Source organism: Colius striatus, chromosome 12, assembly GCF_028858725.1.
Source record: "Colius striatus isolate bColStr4 chromosome 12, bColStr4.1.hap1, whole genome shotgun sequence".
Classification (NCBI taxonomy): domain Eukaryota; kingdom Metazoa; phylum Chordata; class Aves; order Coliiformes; family Coliidae; genus Colius; species Colius striatus.
Window position 1 is genome coordinate 9038837 of NC_084770.1, and position 17354 is coordinate 9056190.

At 36.2% G+C, this 17354-nt stretch overlaps 1 protein-coding gene across 4 annotated transcripts in view; it reads left to right on the forward strand.

Moving 5' to 3' along the window:
- OPA1 (OPA1 mitochondrial dynamin like GTPase) overlaps positions 1–17134 on the forward strand; it is a 55913-nt gene extending 38779 nt beyond the window's left edge. For all 4 annotated transcript variants that reach the window (XM_062005374.1, XM_062005376.1, XM_062005375.1 and 1 more), the window contains 2 exons: positions 14641–14736; positions 15198–17134. In XM_062005374.1, the coding sequence (XP_061861358.1) occupies positions 14641–14705 (65 nt within the window). In that variant the 3' untranslated portion in view covers positions 14706–14736; positions 15198–17134. The remainder of the gene's footprint in view (positions 1–14640; positions 14737–15197) is intronic.
- The last annotated feature ends 220 nt before the right edge of the window (positions 17135–17354 follow it).

Here is a 17354-nt window from a genome sequence, read left to right on the forward strand (position 1 = left end):
TCTGCTTAAGGAAAAAAAAATCCAGACTTTCACTGACTTTTGCAGTTTAATTAGGAGTGGAAGGGATCTTCTGAATCCTGAAGTCCAATCTGTTCCAGGCAGCTGTGTTTGTATAACCCAGCTCATACATGTATCTTGAGTTCCATCTTTAAATCAGTTAACTTGTTGGGGCTCACTGTTCATACTTAAAATATGTTCCAGCATGTCACTTCTCTGATAGCTACAGAAGGCCTTTTAATTTCCAGTCTAAATTTGCAAATATGAGGCTGGGAGTCGCTTCCTGATTAGAAATTGTACTTGCATACCTAAATTATTTGTATACCTAGTGTTGGGATGCTCCCTCTTGATGCTGATAATATGGCAAAACTGTCTCATTTTTGTTACATCAGTCTTCTAATACTAAAGCACTGGAAATATTCTACTGATTGTTCAGGATACTGGCTCATGTCAAACTTTTTCTAACATGGGTGACCCATAATGAGAGCTCATATAGGACGCAAAACTTATTTGAGAAGATCTTGTGATCTGTGTTCTACAGCCTTGAATGGTATTTTAACCCTATATATGAATGTTCCTTCATGACCTTTAGGCACTGACTGTTGCTGCTTGTTAGTGTTTACGTCTCAGGCTTTATTTTAGATATTTGATACTCTAGATATTTGAAAGAGTGTAAACAGATCTTTTGAACATTTTTTAACAAAGTGCCTGTTTTATAATGTACTGAAGATTACTTTTTCTTCAAGAAAAGACTTTAAATGTGATATAAGTCTACTCCTTATAAATCCCATTGTGATACTTGTATCAGTTGAAAAATTACTAAGTTTATGGACATAGCGAAACACTGTAACTAGAGACCATCTGGAAGATGCAAAAAGGGACAGAGCAGAAAATAAATAGCTGAACTAGAAAAAGCAACTTGAAAAATGTCGTAGAATACAATCAGTCCATAAGAATACCTGTATTCGAAGAGGTCCATGGTTGGTATGTGCCAGCATCCTGTCTCTGGCAATGAGCAAGCCTGGGTATTCAGGGCACAGCATAAGAACAGGTTAAGCATACTTTCCTGGTACGCTCTCTCAGCATCTAACAGTCTGTGCTTCCAAGATTTCCTAATCCTGAGGTAATATCTTTGTGATTAATAGCCATTCATGAATTTTTTTTGTTTCCTCCTGTGAATTTCTTTAATTGCTTTTTGAATTCATGTAAACTTTGGCATCTGCAACATCCTGTGGCAATTAGTTCCAGAGTTTAACTACACATTGTGTGAAAAAGTACTTCCTTTTGTTTGTTTTTGAGCCACCTGCCAGTTTCATTTGGTTCTTGTTAGTTCTTGCACTGTAAAAAACGTTCAGTAATCTTTCTCTACTCATTTTTTATGCCACTTGTGACTTGATAGATGTTTGTACATAGCTGCACTTCTCTTTCCTGACTAGAAAAGTTCTCAACTGTGTAGTTGCTTCTTGCATGGACACTGTTTTCTAACTTCTATCCACCTTGTCACTCTTCTCATTTTTTTAGTTCTACTGAACCCTTTTTGAGTTGAAAGAGCAGAACTACGCACAATATTCCAAATGTATCTGCATTATGGATTTATACAGGGACATTATGATGCTTTTAATCTGGAATTTTTACAGTAACCCCTCGTATTCCATTTGCTTTTTTACCTGCTGCTGAGCTGATGGCTACACTGGACTACTTGCTACAACTCAGTTCTTCTGTGAGAACTAACAACCAATACAGAGCCCATCAGCTAGTCATTTCCTATGCCGTGTTTTTAAACTGTACAGTTGAGACATGTTTATTGTTTTGCTGTGGATGCAGAAACAAGAGGAAATTGCTGTCTGTCTCTTACATGTCTAACTGGGTACTTCAGGCATAATCAGCAATTGGTAGGAACATGTTTTAATGCAGCTGTTTACAACCTCCCTCACAACTCTAGTGCATTATTTATATTGAAGTTCTTCAGCAAAGCTGCTTTAAGTGTAAGAACATAACTGTTTCACCCTGTCTTGGATAACCTCATGAGCAACAGGAGGAATTACATTTACTTTCCAGTTGGCACATGCATCTTGATTGTGCTCATTGCTGAAGAACAAAGTATTTAGATTTGAAACTTAAAATCCATGGAATATATTATTTACTGAATGCTTAGTTAAATAACCTTAAATGTACCATGTGTTAGGTTCTATGAGAAGTGAAATGCAGCAGAAGGAGGTAAAAGCACAATGCTAATTTTTACTATTTTTTAAATAGAATTTCCACTCATAGAAGTGCCTCTTGTCAGGACGACCATGCCTGTGTTTCAGGCTTTAAAGCACCGAGTAAGCTGGAGGGGAGAATCTAGTATCTAATGGCAAGTTAGTCCCTACAAATGCCTACAGCTGACTTGTGCACAAGTGTGTGTAGCTGTGTACAAAGCTTTTGCATTTGCTCTTTTTTAAAATATTAATTACCCTTTGTTTCTATAATACCTCAGAAGATGTTTCTGTCAATATATATCTTTAAATTCTATCAGTAATCTTTTACTGTATTTACTACTTCATACTGTTTTCTCCTGTATTTGTTTCTTTTCTGAAGTCACTGGTGTTGAACATTCATGCAGGCTGCCTCTGAACTTATTGAAAGTTTTTTAGATTTTAAATTGGGGGTAGGGAATGTTTCTGCGAAACTACTTCAAAGATAAAACTGCTGACATTTGCTGAGTTTCAGGATCTTTTTGTTGGCAATGCTCAAGTGGGTTAATTATTTGTACAAGACAATTCTTTGAAGGCACACCTTCCCTAGAACTATCTCTTGAATTATGTTTTTCAGTACTGGATGATACTTTTCTTTCTGGAAAAAAAAAGATGACTACCATAGGTCAAAGAATGTGATTTCAAGATGATAAATAATACATTATCTGCTGCTGGTTTATTTTTAACACAAATGGTAGAGTAGTAATTTCAGCAGCAAAACTCTATAGATTCAATGCAAAATTGATAGCATGTGGATATATCTTGACTTTCTGTAGACTACTTCTCAACATGGCAATTTTTTTTTTTTTTTTAAATGTCGAGCTCCCAGTGTAAGACTTCCCAGAACTACCAAATTGCTTCCAGAACACCACTCTGCTGGACTTGCTCCTTTTATGTAATCGACCAAAGCAAACTTCCTCAGTAGCATAGACTTTGTGCAGTAAGGAAGTTGTTGTTCAAGTTTCCGACACGAGATGGCAATGAGTGACCTTCATGGGAGGGATGGGGAGGATGAGCATGCAACAGAGCTGGTGCCAAGCCTCACTACTCTGGTTACCGTTTCTTGCTTTTTGATGCACAAGCATGGTATAGGCAATGTGCATTAGTTTCTTGGGTGTTCTGCTTTTTCCTCTGGGGTGAAGATGCACATACTTAGCCTTGTCCCTCTTATTTTCTTCTCTCTGGAGATTTTTGTTTGTGTGATTCATGAAGATTTTAAGGACTGTTCATTTTTTTGTCAGTGCATGCTGGAAAGTATTAGTTTAGTAAGCTTTAATACTAAAAAACTGTCATGAACTGAATGCTTTAGTCATTTGTGAAAGGAAATGAGATCTTCTGGTGTCTTTTCCTAAACTTAAACTGCACATATTGCAGTAGCAGTTTTGTGAAAGGAAATGAGATCTTCTGGTGTCTTTTCCTAAACTTAAACTGCACATATTGCAGTAGCATTTAAAACAAGACTAGGTGGTGCACAGGTGCATTGAGTACTTAAGGTGACTTCTAGCTTCAGACAGTGATAAGGAGCTTCAGCGTAGACTTCACTAGAGATTAAATTTCACAGACCTCAGAGAAATGCCGGACACATGCCTGTCTTCATTTATTTCTTCTCCTTTATTCGTTTTAAACAGCTAAACTGAATGTTTATACGTTTATTTATGTGCACAAGATAAACACATATGATGACAGTACATGCAAAGCATCTTTCATAGAGCAACATACTGTTCATCCAACATCCCACTTCCTCAAAAGTTAAAAGCAGGACAGAAAACTCAAAGCTCCACCAAATTATAAGTAAAACCATGTGCATTTACGCAGGGAGAGACATGGGCAGGAGGTAGGAAGGATTGTGGAATGCCCGTGGAAACTTGAGCCTGAAATTACTAGGTATGAATACGAAGAGGTCGGCCTCCAAGTTCGTTTGTCAGTAATATTGACACCACTTTCAGAGGTCATGGGCTAGCTACAACTTCATTCTCCACAAAAGCTTTTTTTGCAACTGTTGAGGAGTGAGCCCCTACGTGAACAGATAGCTTAGGGCCATTTATTTAATTTTTGTCATACATTTGTAAGGTATGAAATATAGCAGTTTGCAGAACTTAATTATTTTCTTGTAAAGACTAAATAAGCTGGTGTTACAGTGAAACACTTTCGAGTTTTAGATCTGAAGTCATTGCTTTAAAGTCACTGCATTACATTTGTAACCTTTACTCTTGTGTTGAATTCATTAGAATTGAATGTAAACCTCTTGCAAATATCAAGTATGACTGATTTAATATCATTATATATATATATATATATATATATAAAATAAACTTGTCATTTAATACAGTTAGAAAGCTAATGTTAGCTAAAGTTCGTACTTCCATATACAAGTTTTTTACTCAGGATCTGAAATTCCTGTGACATATTGGGCTAAACTAAATGGGCTCTATCCTGTCTGTAGTATGTAGCAAACTGATGTAAATCAGTTTAAGTCCAACAGAGTTGCCTCTTGTTATACATTTATGCAAAGTTGAGGACAAAGTTTAAGAGCAGTACTTTGGAGATAAAGACTTGTTCTGGAGTTGCTTTTTCTTTCATTGCTGTTACCTGCAGAATAAAAATGTTGTTTGAAACTAATCCTATATTTTGGTCATTACTGAAGCCTAATTAAATTTTGTTCTCTCGAGATGACTGGAAACACTATTTTGATTTGACCTCTGTCCTAGATGACATTGTTGATTACACATGTGCCTTAAAATCGTGCTTTGACTTGGCTTTCTAAATCCTTTGCTTCCATTTTCTCTTTTATTATAAGCTTCAACTTTTTTAAAAAGGTCACAGCGTTTCATAGGGGGCAAAGCTCAGCTGTAAGGGGAATGATTTTCTCCCAAATAAGCACAACTTAGGTAATTTTCCACTAGAAACCAAAGGCAGATTTTGAAGTAGCTGAAAAGGTAGTGATTAGTAGTCCTTAAATAGATACTGAAGGTACTTGTTCAGAATCAAGATGGTTTTCAGTCTTTGCAAGATACAGGGAAAAAAAGTGTAATTTTCAAGTTACTTGAATGTAGAGTCCAGATGTTGCCACTGCTGCTCAAAAACAGATATAGGAAAAAGGAAAGCATCCTAGGAAATCCAAATGGAGGAGTATTTTTATTAGAATCTGCAGAATTACAGTTATTTTGTGCTCTCATTTCTTCCACGGTGCCTTAGCATTGGAGTTTTAGAAGCTACAAGTAAAAATATGGTCACTTCATAGTTGTGAGAAAATTCAAAGAGGGGGCAGCAGCCTTATTTTGCTCCTTTCAGCTGGTCAGAGCAGTGAGGAGCACTCAGTTGTAGTGTGGACCTGAGTTGTCAGAACTTGACTCCAGGACATGTTGTGGCATTCTAACCAGACCAAAGCAGAGTGGCCATTTCCCTCTTGGAATCACCAAACAGATATCCCAGTCGGTGATTAAGTGTGTGCAGGATACCTGCCCTCTTCACAGTCCACTGCTAGCAGCCTCCACCACGATGTCAATATGACCTGCATCTTACCAGAAGCTGGTTGTCATTTAGATAACATTTATTTATGTTCAAATCTCAGATCACTCAGGGTGCTTGTGTGGGCCATCTGTGTCTTAACAAGGTCAAGCTTGTGCTGGTATCAACATTGTGCTGGTGGTACTATGACTTCTGTGGTCCCTTTGAGCTCTGTAGAGGTCCTGATACTCCTTGGTGAAGGAGATCAGGGGATAACATGCTTGGAATCAGTCTGTGCAGTTGTAGTTTCAATTTCCCCTGCCTTTGCACATGAGCAAGTCAACAACAGTGCATCTCATTATTTTTAGTAAATTTGCTACTTTCTAGTACTCTGTTAGAAATCAAATGAACTGATTTTACATTATTATCATGTTTTTAATTCCATGTAGATAATTCATGAAATTAACCCTAGCAAGTTATGACATGGCATGAAAGAAAGTGGTTAAATATTTCCTTTTTTTCCTTGCTTTCTGAGTTTTGGGGCAGCTGCACAAAACTAATGAATTAAAACCAGAAGAATGTGTAGGGCAGCCTGTGTCAAAGTGCAGATAAGGTAGTTCCTGGTTTGTGTCATGGCAAAAAGTGCTTTAAAAAGCTGCATCTTCTCAGAGGGGGAAATAATCCTCAAGAGAGAACATATATCTCTTGTAAACCTCCTGTGATGGAGTGATGGTTTACTTAAGAATCCCAGACGACCAAAGTCTGTCTGCTGTGATTTCTTAAAGTTATTGATGAAGAGTTAGGCACTGATGTCCAGGTTCTAAAACGGATCCTTACAGAGTTCAGCACATTTGTCACTGGCTAAGCGAAGCCTATCACTTAAAGTTGACATTGAAAAATAATGATGAACTGCTACATGACTAATGACATATTTAATGCCTGTTAATCTTACTCTAGACCAGTGTCTCTTGTACTTGAGAGTCATTCTGGTGTTGTTTGCCAAATTTGTTTTTATCATAAAATTTCCTTAATTGTGCAAGGACCAAAACATCTAATTGGATGTTATTTTCTTTTTAATACTCTTACTTGTGAGGGTACCTGTAAAACAAAATAAGTAAATCCTAATCATGGAGAGATTACTGTTTGTAAAAATGCAGATGTTTTAAACTGACTGATGTTTGTATTTGTTTTGAAGTATTATGGAACTGTGTAACATTCACACTTCCAAAAGGTGGAGAAGTCGGTGTATGTTGTGCATTGAGTAATGTTGTAGTGAACTTCACTTTGCCTCTAATTTGGAAGTCTACATAAAAATAAAAAGGAAGGAAATCTTTTCAGCTGGGAGTGACAACAAGCTAAGAAAAAACAATATAACAACCTGTTTTTCTTAAGGATATGATAGCTTAAGTTTCTATCAAAAATGAAGGTTATTATGGTGATCTAAAATTTTATCTCAGCACCATTTTATTGTCCAGCATAATATTTTAGAGAGCCTTTCACATAAATAGCCCTGATAGCATATTACTTTTGTTATCTAGCTAACTACAGATTATGCTTTGTTTTGGGTGGAAAACAAACATACATCAGTTATTTCTAATGTTAAAAGTTTCTTTACAGTTTTATGGCCTTAAAGTCACAACAACTTTTACACGAATAATTTGCCTTGATAGCTGTATATGTCCTTTCTGCATAAGAAAAAGGTGGGGTTTTTTTTACAACACTGGATGAGTCATTAGGTAATATTTCTAGTTCACCCTTACACTTTTCACTGTTTCCATGCAAAATGAGTGTCATGATGTTCTGATTCATTCTAGCTTAACAGGTTTGATTTCAAAATTACTCCTTTCTGTGTCCATAAGCCTGATTCAAGAAGTGAGTCTGCTTTATGAGCTTGCCTTGTCATTCTGCTACTAAGCTCCAACTGTCCAGTAAGCAGCACAGGTAAATTCTGTTGAAAGATTGTGTTATTAGAACAGTCTTAATTAAAATCTACAGCAGAGACGGAGGACTGAAAGATGCCCCAGCACCTACCTTGTGACTTGTATCTTGCAGCCTAATATAGAATTATAATCATTTGTACATTAAGCTAACCTTAATGACAGGATAGAAATGAATACTGGTTTGTGACCTCATATCACAATTTGGGTAATATGTAGTTTCTTTCCTGTAGACAAGCAGGACTGATGGAAATACATTTTGTATAAAGTCAGGAGACTATATAGTTGTCAGTTTTGTTTCAACCCCATAGCTCGCCTCTCATATGCCGTGTCAGAGGCAGAGAGACTTTGTGTTGCCAGACAGAGGAGCCCTAGGGACTGCTCCAAGAAATACAGTTAGCTTCTGTCCTCTTTGACTGCAGAGGGAGTGAATGTGTTGCCTAAACCATTTCATTAAGCTGCAAAGATCTTTCTTGTGAATCTGGGGCAGCTATAGATCAAGATATTGATTTATTAGTAATCTACAATTTTATCACAACAAAACACAATTCTTGTTTCTGGTGCTAAAAAAAATATATTAGTAATGCTAAAATGGTGTTCTACTGCTAAATAACTTGTAAAAATAGCAGAAGTATTTCAGAAAAGCTCTGTTCTGCTGCTACCTGGTTATCTCTAGTTTGAAATAAAGGTGGCACTGTTTTTTACAGGCAGCTGCTAGCTTTGCTCTGATATGATATGCAGGTATTAATAATTGATATGATATTAATACATGTAACAAAACTGACTTCAGTGGTGGCAACTGGGGGTTTTTGTGGTGGGGTTTTTTTTTCCCCAGATAAAATGATTTCTTAAGACTGGGATTTTATTATGTTTCTACAGCAAGCTAAATACACAATCTGGAGGTGATATTTTCCTGTTTTAGCAGTGGATTAATCTACAACAGAGAAAAGAAAAAACGTTTGCTAGACCTATGACTTCATAGGAAAAAGGGTCCTTGATATTTTCTCCTGTTAATGCTATGCAAAAGGAGATTTTCAACCAGGTCACCAGCAGGTTGATGAACTCATATCAATTGATATGTTAACTGACCCTTGGAGATTTTAATGGTGATATTAAGATAATGTTTAGTACCTTGTTTTGTTTTGTGTTTAAACTTAAGTGTTTCTGTGAGGACATTGAAATATTACTTTCATCTGTTTAAGAATGAAAGTGTCTCACCTGATGCCCTTGGATACTTATAACATGTCCCTGTCTTTCTCATTATCTTTCTGGAACCAAAAAAATTGGAGTATGGATATTGCTCAGATTAAAATACCTTTTATCTCAGGATAGCCAAGGAATTTAAGACAAGTAGAAAAATTGTCAGTAACTTGGGTGAATATAATGGTGATTGTCTAGTTTTTTATTTTGAAGAGGGGGAAACCTGAATTATAAATGTATTCACAGCATTTTTGTTTCATACCATTCAAGTGAGCATGCTTTGAAGTCAGAATTTATAGAAAGAATTGGATTAAAGTGGCTGCACATTCACATTGTATTATGGATTGCAATACACATAAGAACCATTTTGTAACAGTAGAGGAAAGCTACTACTGCGTAGCATCAGTTAGCATCTTCACTCAGTCCAACCACCAGTACCTAAAGGGTATGCTAGTTATTTTCTGCAAGCTTGCACTTTAAAGGCAGTATATTTTAATGATTCATGGATTTACTACATGTACTATTATAAATTCCATTTAAACTTTTCAGGGTTCTGCAGTGCTTTTATTACACTAATGAGCTAATTGTTTAAGAATCATTCACGTGATTCATCCTCCTGCTCGTTATTTTTTTTAAAGAACTTTTAGCTGCTGAAACTCTCTTGACAAACCAATATTTATAGCAGTTTGACAGCAGGGTGAGGAACAGCGTTTGTCTTTGTAACAGCTTAAAGAAAAGGCCTTTCCAGCACCCAGCCATGCAGTTACAATCTTGACCTCTTTCTTATGCTGGGAACATACATACAGCAGACAAGCATCACCTCCCATGTGTTTTCTTGACCCTTTGACTGTCCATTCACTTCCCATCTGTTTTGCAGCCTTAAAGGAACAGAGGGGGCCCTCTACTTATAAATCTGTCTTTGCAGCTGATAAATGATGTTCTGTCTCTTTAAGCTCAGCCTGGGTGGTTTTGCCTCCCCCCCACTCCCCAAACTTCAGCTTTCCTCTTGGCCTCATCCACAGGAAAGTATGGTATGTGAAGAAGAGGAAACTGGCAAAAAATGTGATGGGTAGTTTCAAAGTATTTTCTAAAATTCAGCAGGACATGACCTTGCAATGTTTGGTTCTAGTAGCTGCTGGGCTGTGGCTGTGTGAGACATGAGGAAGCATGTTGATGCAGGTCTTATAACTATGGGTGGAAATTCTGCTTTCTGGGGCATTATTTGGAGTGACTCTGAGCGTGCTGCCTCATACTGTTTCAACAAGAAATAAAGCTTTTGCACAGCCCTTAGAAAACCCAGGAATGTGGTACAAAAGACTGAACTCCAATGAGATGATTCCCTCCCCTCTCCTGTCCCCACCTGACTGTTCACGGTGGCTTGTATTCAGCTGTGGGATTTGTGTAGCCCTAAGCTAAAATTCAGATTTCAATAGGAGACTGTGGATTGACATTTCCAGTTTTTTATGATGTGCTTCTGAGCATTCTGATAAAATCTGACTATGGATTGGGTTTTCTTTTTTACTGAGGGAAAGATGATGCATTCACAGTAGTAAATTCAAGATTTCTGCCTCTGTGGTTAATTAACCATAACGTAGAAGTAGCACAGCAAGGAATGAGATTGTTCATAGGCAAGGAAGGGATTAAGATAGGAAGGAAGATTTAAAAAAAATAAGAGGGGACTAAAGTCTAAGTTCAATCCAGAGCAAAACGAGTAACAACCATGAGCTTTCAAATATCAAAGCCATGTAAACATTAGCTGGAGGTAGAAATCACTTTATCGCAGAACGGGAGGATTTGTAATGAGGTATTAACACTTTTTTTTTTGGTGACTGTTTCATACTACAAGATTCATCAAAGTAGGAAATAAAAATGGATCTGTGTCCAGAAAGATTTTTACAATTTCTCTTGATGTAAAATTATAAACAGGGGAAGGGAAAGCTTTTTCATTTGCTCAAAATACTCATGCTGTTTTCTTCCGTTTGTGGCTCAGACAGACATGAACATCTTTTAAATTCTGTTCTAAAACTATTGGTTTTTTACAGGTAAGTATATATGATTTGAATGTCTCAAAAGCAATTTATCTTCAGAAGCATAAGATGACAGGCTTTGTGAGCAAAGGCCTCATCTTTTATTAAAGCAATTAGTACAGTTAGAAAATATCTAGAAAACTTTTTTGATCCTTAGAGCAGGATTGAAATAGATCAGTAATGTGCTTTGCTTGTCTAACTTGTGTTTAATATTATTTTGAGATTTCTTTGGCCTTATCTCAGGAGATTTGTTTGATAGCTTCATTTAGCTGTTCCATTTGAGCAGTGATTCCCCAGCTTCTGCACCATTAATTATTAGATAAGCTCAGCAATTTAAGGCAGCAATCAGTAAGCAAGCATTCCTTGTAACACTAAATATTTCAGGAGTTGACCTTCTGACCAGCTTATGATATTAAGAACAGCAAACTTTATCTGTGACTGTGTTCCAAGTCTATCCAAATCCTCATTACAGATCAATTAGTCTGGTTTTGAGCCTTTAGATTTAGGATCACGGGATTAATGAAAAGAAAAAGAGTGGATAGCAATATCATTTCATATGGAGATAAGGAGAGACTGAGCATGAATGAGGATCTCAAGACATCTGAATAAAGAATTTCCTCATTTTGTCCATGAAGCTTCATGGGATATGGAGGGAGGATTATGGGAATATTCATGACCAGATCAAGAGACATAATGAGTTGATGTATGAACCAGCTTATCTTTTAGGTAAACACAGGGTAAATGGAAAGTAGACCCATTCATTGCCCCTAGATCTCTGAATTTTACTATTCTAAAGATGGAAACATGGGGTTAGTTATAGTTATTCTTCATAGATTTAATTTGATTTTTCATCACTCTTCAGCAGATGCTGTGATTCTAGAATCCAGTATAAGCAACAGCATCTAAACTTCAGCAGTACCATATACTAACACCGTAGTCCTTTTAACAGCCCTCTGTCACGCTCTCAACCAAAACCCTGCAAATGTGGGTACACAGATTGTGCATTTCACAGAGGAGAGAACTTCCCTATGTTAAGATGGGGAACATCTGATTTTCAAATCCTAACCAATAATTGTCGTTCCAAAGGCAATGTCACATGATGCTGATGAAGCTGTGAGCAGTTATCCCAGAGCTACAGACCCTGCACTTGCACTCATTAGAAGAGTTTTGCCCAAGCATTTCTATTTACTAGTTTATTAAGATGAGTGTTGTGTAAATGCCTAACTCTGCCATTAGCCTATTTAAAAAGTTTAGCAGACTAAATTTAGCAGATTGTTACTCTGAGCTACAGAATGGACTTGGGGGAAAATGTTACAGGTTGGCTAGGGTCTGCTGCTGAAAAAGGCTTTGGTACTGCTGAGAATACAGGGCATGGCATGAATAATTGCAGCTATTTGGCGGTCATTGTAACTGTTCTTTTTTAAGAATAGCCAGCATGGTTTTTTTCTAAGTATTAAATTACCTCAAGACCTCATAATTATTACAGTTAAGCAATCATTTCAATTCAGTCCAAGTATAAAAACCTAATAAAGTGCTCATAATATGGAGTCAATTTTAGTATGTCTGTTCTCTGAGCAAACACAGCTGATCCAGTATGTTCTGGTGGAATATGTATCTGCTATCCTGTAATTTTAATATGCCCTAATCAAAAAATTAAAATAGATTTTGTTGGAACAAACCTCTTTTTAAAGGTGAAATAATAATCACAGATTTTTGCTGATGCTGTTTCTTTTCAGGACTGGAATTTTTCATTAGCAAGAGGTTGAGGAGGGAAAATATTTGCATTTAATACTGCTAAATCTACCTGCTTTCACTGAGTTTAATGGCTTCATCAGTACAAAGAACGTACGTGGGGAAAGCATGTAGCAATGAAAAAAAAAATGTAAATCCACATCAAAGATAAAGCTATTGAAAGCACAATATGATGAGATTTCCTGGGTCACAAGATCTAATCTTCAGTTAACACGGGCGACTGCTGCTCGTTTTGGAGAATGAAGTCCAGGATTAATAATTTCCAAAAATGTCAACTCTGTCCAGTGCCATAGAATTAATGTTTTCATTACACGAGAGATTTATATACTCACATGCAAACAGTACATATTCTCTTTTTTATTTAAAAAGATGCTAATAAAACACTTTGAATGAGCTCAGTAAAGGAGAAGTGATCATAGGAAAATCAGTTGAAATTCAAGAATGTCCTTTGGTGTTTTCTTTAGGACCCAGAGCCTCGCTGTACGTTTGTGTTTGTAGATAAGCACCACTGGGGAAGGAGACACTGAAGTGTTGAAAGTATAATTGACTTGCACTTCATCACCTAACAATTGCATGATAAAGATGAAAGTCATCTGCATGCAGATTATTTTCCATATTTTATTTCAAATACTAACTAAAATGTTCTACTTCTGTTAGAACAGGACTACAGGGTTTTATTGAGTTAGTAGTAGTATTTATTAATATTAGTATTAGTCTAAAATGAATTTCAGAACTGTCTGTGGGATTGTCATGTTGTTACTGGATGAAACTTTAGGCCCCTTAATTGCATCCTTAAAGCATTCTCTTTGGACATCTGTAGGGTTTTTTCTTTCCTACTCATGCTTATGTATCCCATTTAAATCTGATTGGTTTATTTTTCTCTCTTTCGCTGTTATTTCAACTCAGCATATGGTATTGTTAAAGAGAAGAAAACATTAATAAATTTTTTTTTTCTTTTAAGAAAAAAGCTCAAACCTTGTATCTCATACAAGGGAACATATGGCTTCAATCCAGTAGTATTTTTAGCTTGGGGGAAAAAAAAAGTGTTTATGCACATCTAACTTATTTTTGTCTTCTCTCTCCCTGTTCCTTCATATTTCTGAAGTGTGTGTTTTTTGTAGCTGTAATCACACACAGAAGGAGCTTCAAATGAGGATGTGGTGAGAGAGAAGCAGGAAATCTTGCAGGCTTTGGATTCCAGCTATGTTCTAAATCTTGCTCCATAAGCAATTTAATAAATCAAATAGGTTATATGATTACAAGTGTCGTATGGAATTGAGAAAAGAGTGGAAAAATGCCTAATCCCCTGAATTTTTCCCAATCAGTGTTGTCTTTTCATTCTTAGTAACTGAAGTTGTGTTCAAGTCGTGTTTTTGTAGAGAAATAAACTCCCAGCTTTAGTGTTTATATAACATAAGCTTCTACCCACATCCGTCTGGTTACTACTGAAATGCAGGGAAACAAAGTGCACATTTTAAACATTCTCAACATTGTGCATACCCTTTTGAATAGATGTCTTGAATACTGAGATTTGGTTCCCTGAAATTCTCCCTAATGAAAGGGCACTAGCTTTCAACTCTTTGGAGTGATTAGTAGTGTTTCTGACATTTGCTGTGGAGAACAAAGATATTTGATTAAAAGAGAAAGGGATTAGTGGGCATTATTGCAAGGTAACAACTCCCTGCATGTAACAGGTGTACAGTAATTCTGCACTGCATAATCCAATGGAAAGTTCAGGGTTTTCAAATGTAACATTTCTAGTATTGGACTGCTTTGGTACATTTTTTTTAGTTACTAAATTAGCATGATAATCATAAAATATGTTTGTGGAAAATGTTCAAATGGGATAAGGTTTCCTTTCTTCTGATGCAGAAAAAGGTTCTAAACCCAAGTATTTAAGAAACTAAATGCAGAGGGTAATATTGATGACAGCATTAGTGTTTGTTCATATATGCAGGTTTATGGCTTTGGATTGTTTTTGGATTGTGTGTCTCCTCAGTTAAGCAGTAGGTATTTGAGCAATAATGTTTTTAATTTCTGCAGAAAAAGTTCGGGAAATCCAGGAAAAACTTGAAGCCTTCATAGAAGCCCTCCATCAAGAAAAATAGATTGTTCAAGCAAAATAGGTTGTTCAAGCAGGTAATCTGGTTTAGATCATAAAAAGATTGCTAACATTTTATCATTATTCAGTATAAAATTATTATCTGTCACTTTTAGATGCACATATTTTCATACAGACTCTGTGAAAATGCCTCTTTGTTTGATTGCTATGCCTGGTGCCTGCTGCTTCTTCCTTCTAATCTGCAGAACTATCAGCGTTTATGCCATAAGCAGATACAAAACTTAGTAGAAATACAATTACTGGCTAGTTATACAGATATTGTGAAACACTGTAGAATGTTTCATTACTGTCAGTCTGTTATTTTCATCTATATTAAGAGAAAGAAGACTAACTTACTAGAATTAAAATTAAGGGGACATTTTTCTTGTATATAAAAGCATTTTGATATTTTTTTTTTCCTTAAATTGTCAAAACCAGAAGCCTGAGTGTGGTCATGTATTTGCACACATTTTAAAATAATCTCCTTTTATTTCAACAGCAACTTTATACAAGAATGCAGCCTTTTCCAGGATAACTTGCACAAAGAAGACTGAATAGAAATGACTTTTGTGTCCCATTCTCTTTCCTGTCTTTGGGGAGCAACCTGAAATGTTGGAGGAGAAAGAAAATAATGTCTTATGAGATTGAGAAGTTCAGTTAAAGTCTACCTGCTCTTTTAATTTTTGAAGTTCCATGCACATTACGGGAGAATCTGACTTGTGCGTCAATGAGAGAGCTTGGGAGCTTGATGAAGTTGTACATTTAAAGTTTGTTTTTTTCCTGAAAGGAAAAAAGCTTTTATTTTTGCCATCTGTCTTGTATGGTAGAGCTGGATCAGATTCATAAAATGATTTTATCCATTGTCATTTTCTGCAAATGATCCTGGGAGTTTGACATAAAGTTTTAGTATTTGTATGTACATTAAAATGCCCTTCTGAGTAATGCCATTTGTATTTGTTATGCTCGGTGTTGAAGCATTCTCTGATCACTCTGGTACAGATTTGAAAGCATGGTATTGAGAGCTTGAAAGTTGTGGATTTTGTTAAACTCCTAACTTGAGAGACATCATCCAAGTTGTTCTTGTAGTGCTTTCAAGGGAAAGTACAGACTGCTATTCGCTGACACCTTAAAAGGTTTGGCTAAGGAAATAATGTCAACAGCTGTTCCTTTTACCCCTTCTTTCCCAATATATGTTGTTTCTCTTGACTCATAGCCGATCACATTTCATTTCTGGATTTGCACGGGCTCTGATTTCTCTGTTAACACCTCCCTTCGCCATAGAGGCGAATTAACCTGGTGTCTGAAATGTAGAAAGATACTCCATGGAATGCCAACTTGCCCAGCCTCCTGAACTAAAAAAGGAAAACCAAATTTGATTTCAGATTTCTAATAGCTACGGTAAGACCAAAATTGCTTTTATAAGAATGTTATGCACAAGGTCCTTCCACATCCACTTGATTTCTGTCATTCAGCATAGTAAAAAGAATAATTAGATTTTACTTCCATTCAGTTTTTCCATAGAAATTACAAATTTAAGCATGTTATAGGCTCTGTGTCATAGATACCTGGTGATTAATCACCACCATATTTTTCTGACCACACTTTGCCAGAATTGATCTGGATACACTTCTGAATACTTCTGCAGGAGAATATATTAGGCCTGAAACAGTTTGTTTTACAGGTGTCTGATGACATACATTGAAAAATTGACCAAGGTTTATATTTCCCTTTTGAAAAGGCTGTTGATTTTGATGTGTGGCAATTAGAGGAACCTGAACATTTTCCAACAGATACTGTTCCTGTGTTGCAGTCTGAGGAAACAATGCATAATTTGGTAAGAGATTCCCCAAATGTTCAGACATAAAATATTTAGTCAAGTGGACAATAAGTTAACATACAGAGCTATTCATGAAATGGTGTTGAAAGTTTAAATGACCTGACTGAATGTTTTGGATTTCTGTTTGAAATTACTTTGTGAAAATGCGTGTTTCAGAATGGAAAAATGAAAAAAATGGCTTGTGTCATCATTGTCTCTGAAGATAACTTCAGAAATATAAGTTTGCACAATTTTGAAGGCAGAGTCCTTGGGTTGTGCAGCAAATGAAGTACAGCTGTACTTGTGTTTCAATCTCTCTTTGTAAAAAACAAGCAAAAACTCCAAAACAACAACAAAAAAGTGATCTCTAAGTGAACACAAAAGTTCTGAAACTTCTGTGTAATCTACATGTTGCAAACCGTCACATCCAGTGGCCCTGCGTTCATCCCCTTTAGCGTGATGTTGCTATAGTTTCAGTTCCAACTTGTCTGTGCTGCACATCTAAGACTTAGCATGATGTATTCCATGAAAACTAGGTATTTATTGAATAAAAATGTAACTGAAGGAATAATAAAACATGGGTTTCGAACACGGTGCTATTGCACCTACTTCAGAAGTCACTTTGGCCTTCTTTTTGTCATTTAAGTTGTGAAAAAGTATACCGTTAATGATATTAAAATGTCTGATTTGGAAGTGCTGTGTCAGCACCAAGGTAGTGGTAACTGTACTGTAATCTCTGTATAAATGGTTAACATTTATGTCATAGATTTAGACAAAGATGTCTTATGAAAAACCATTATGTTGAAAAGTTACCTATTTGGAAGTTTAGATCATGAACTC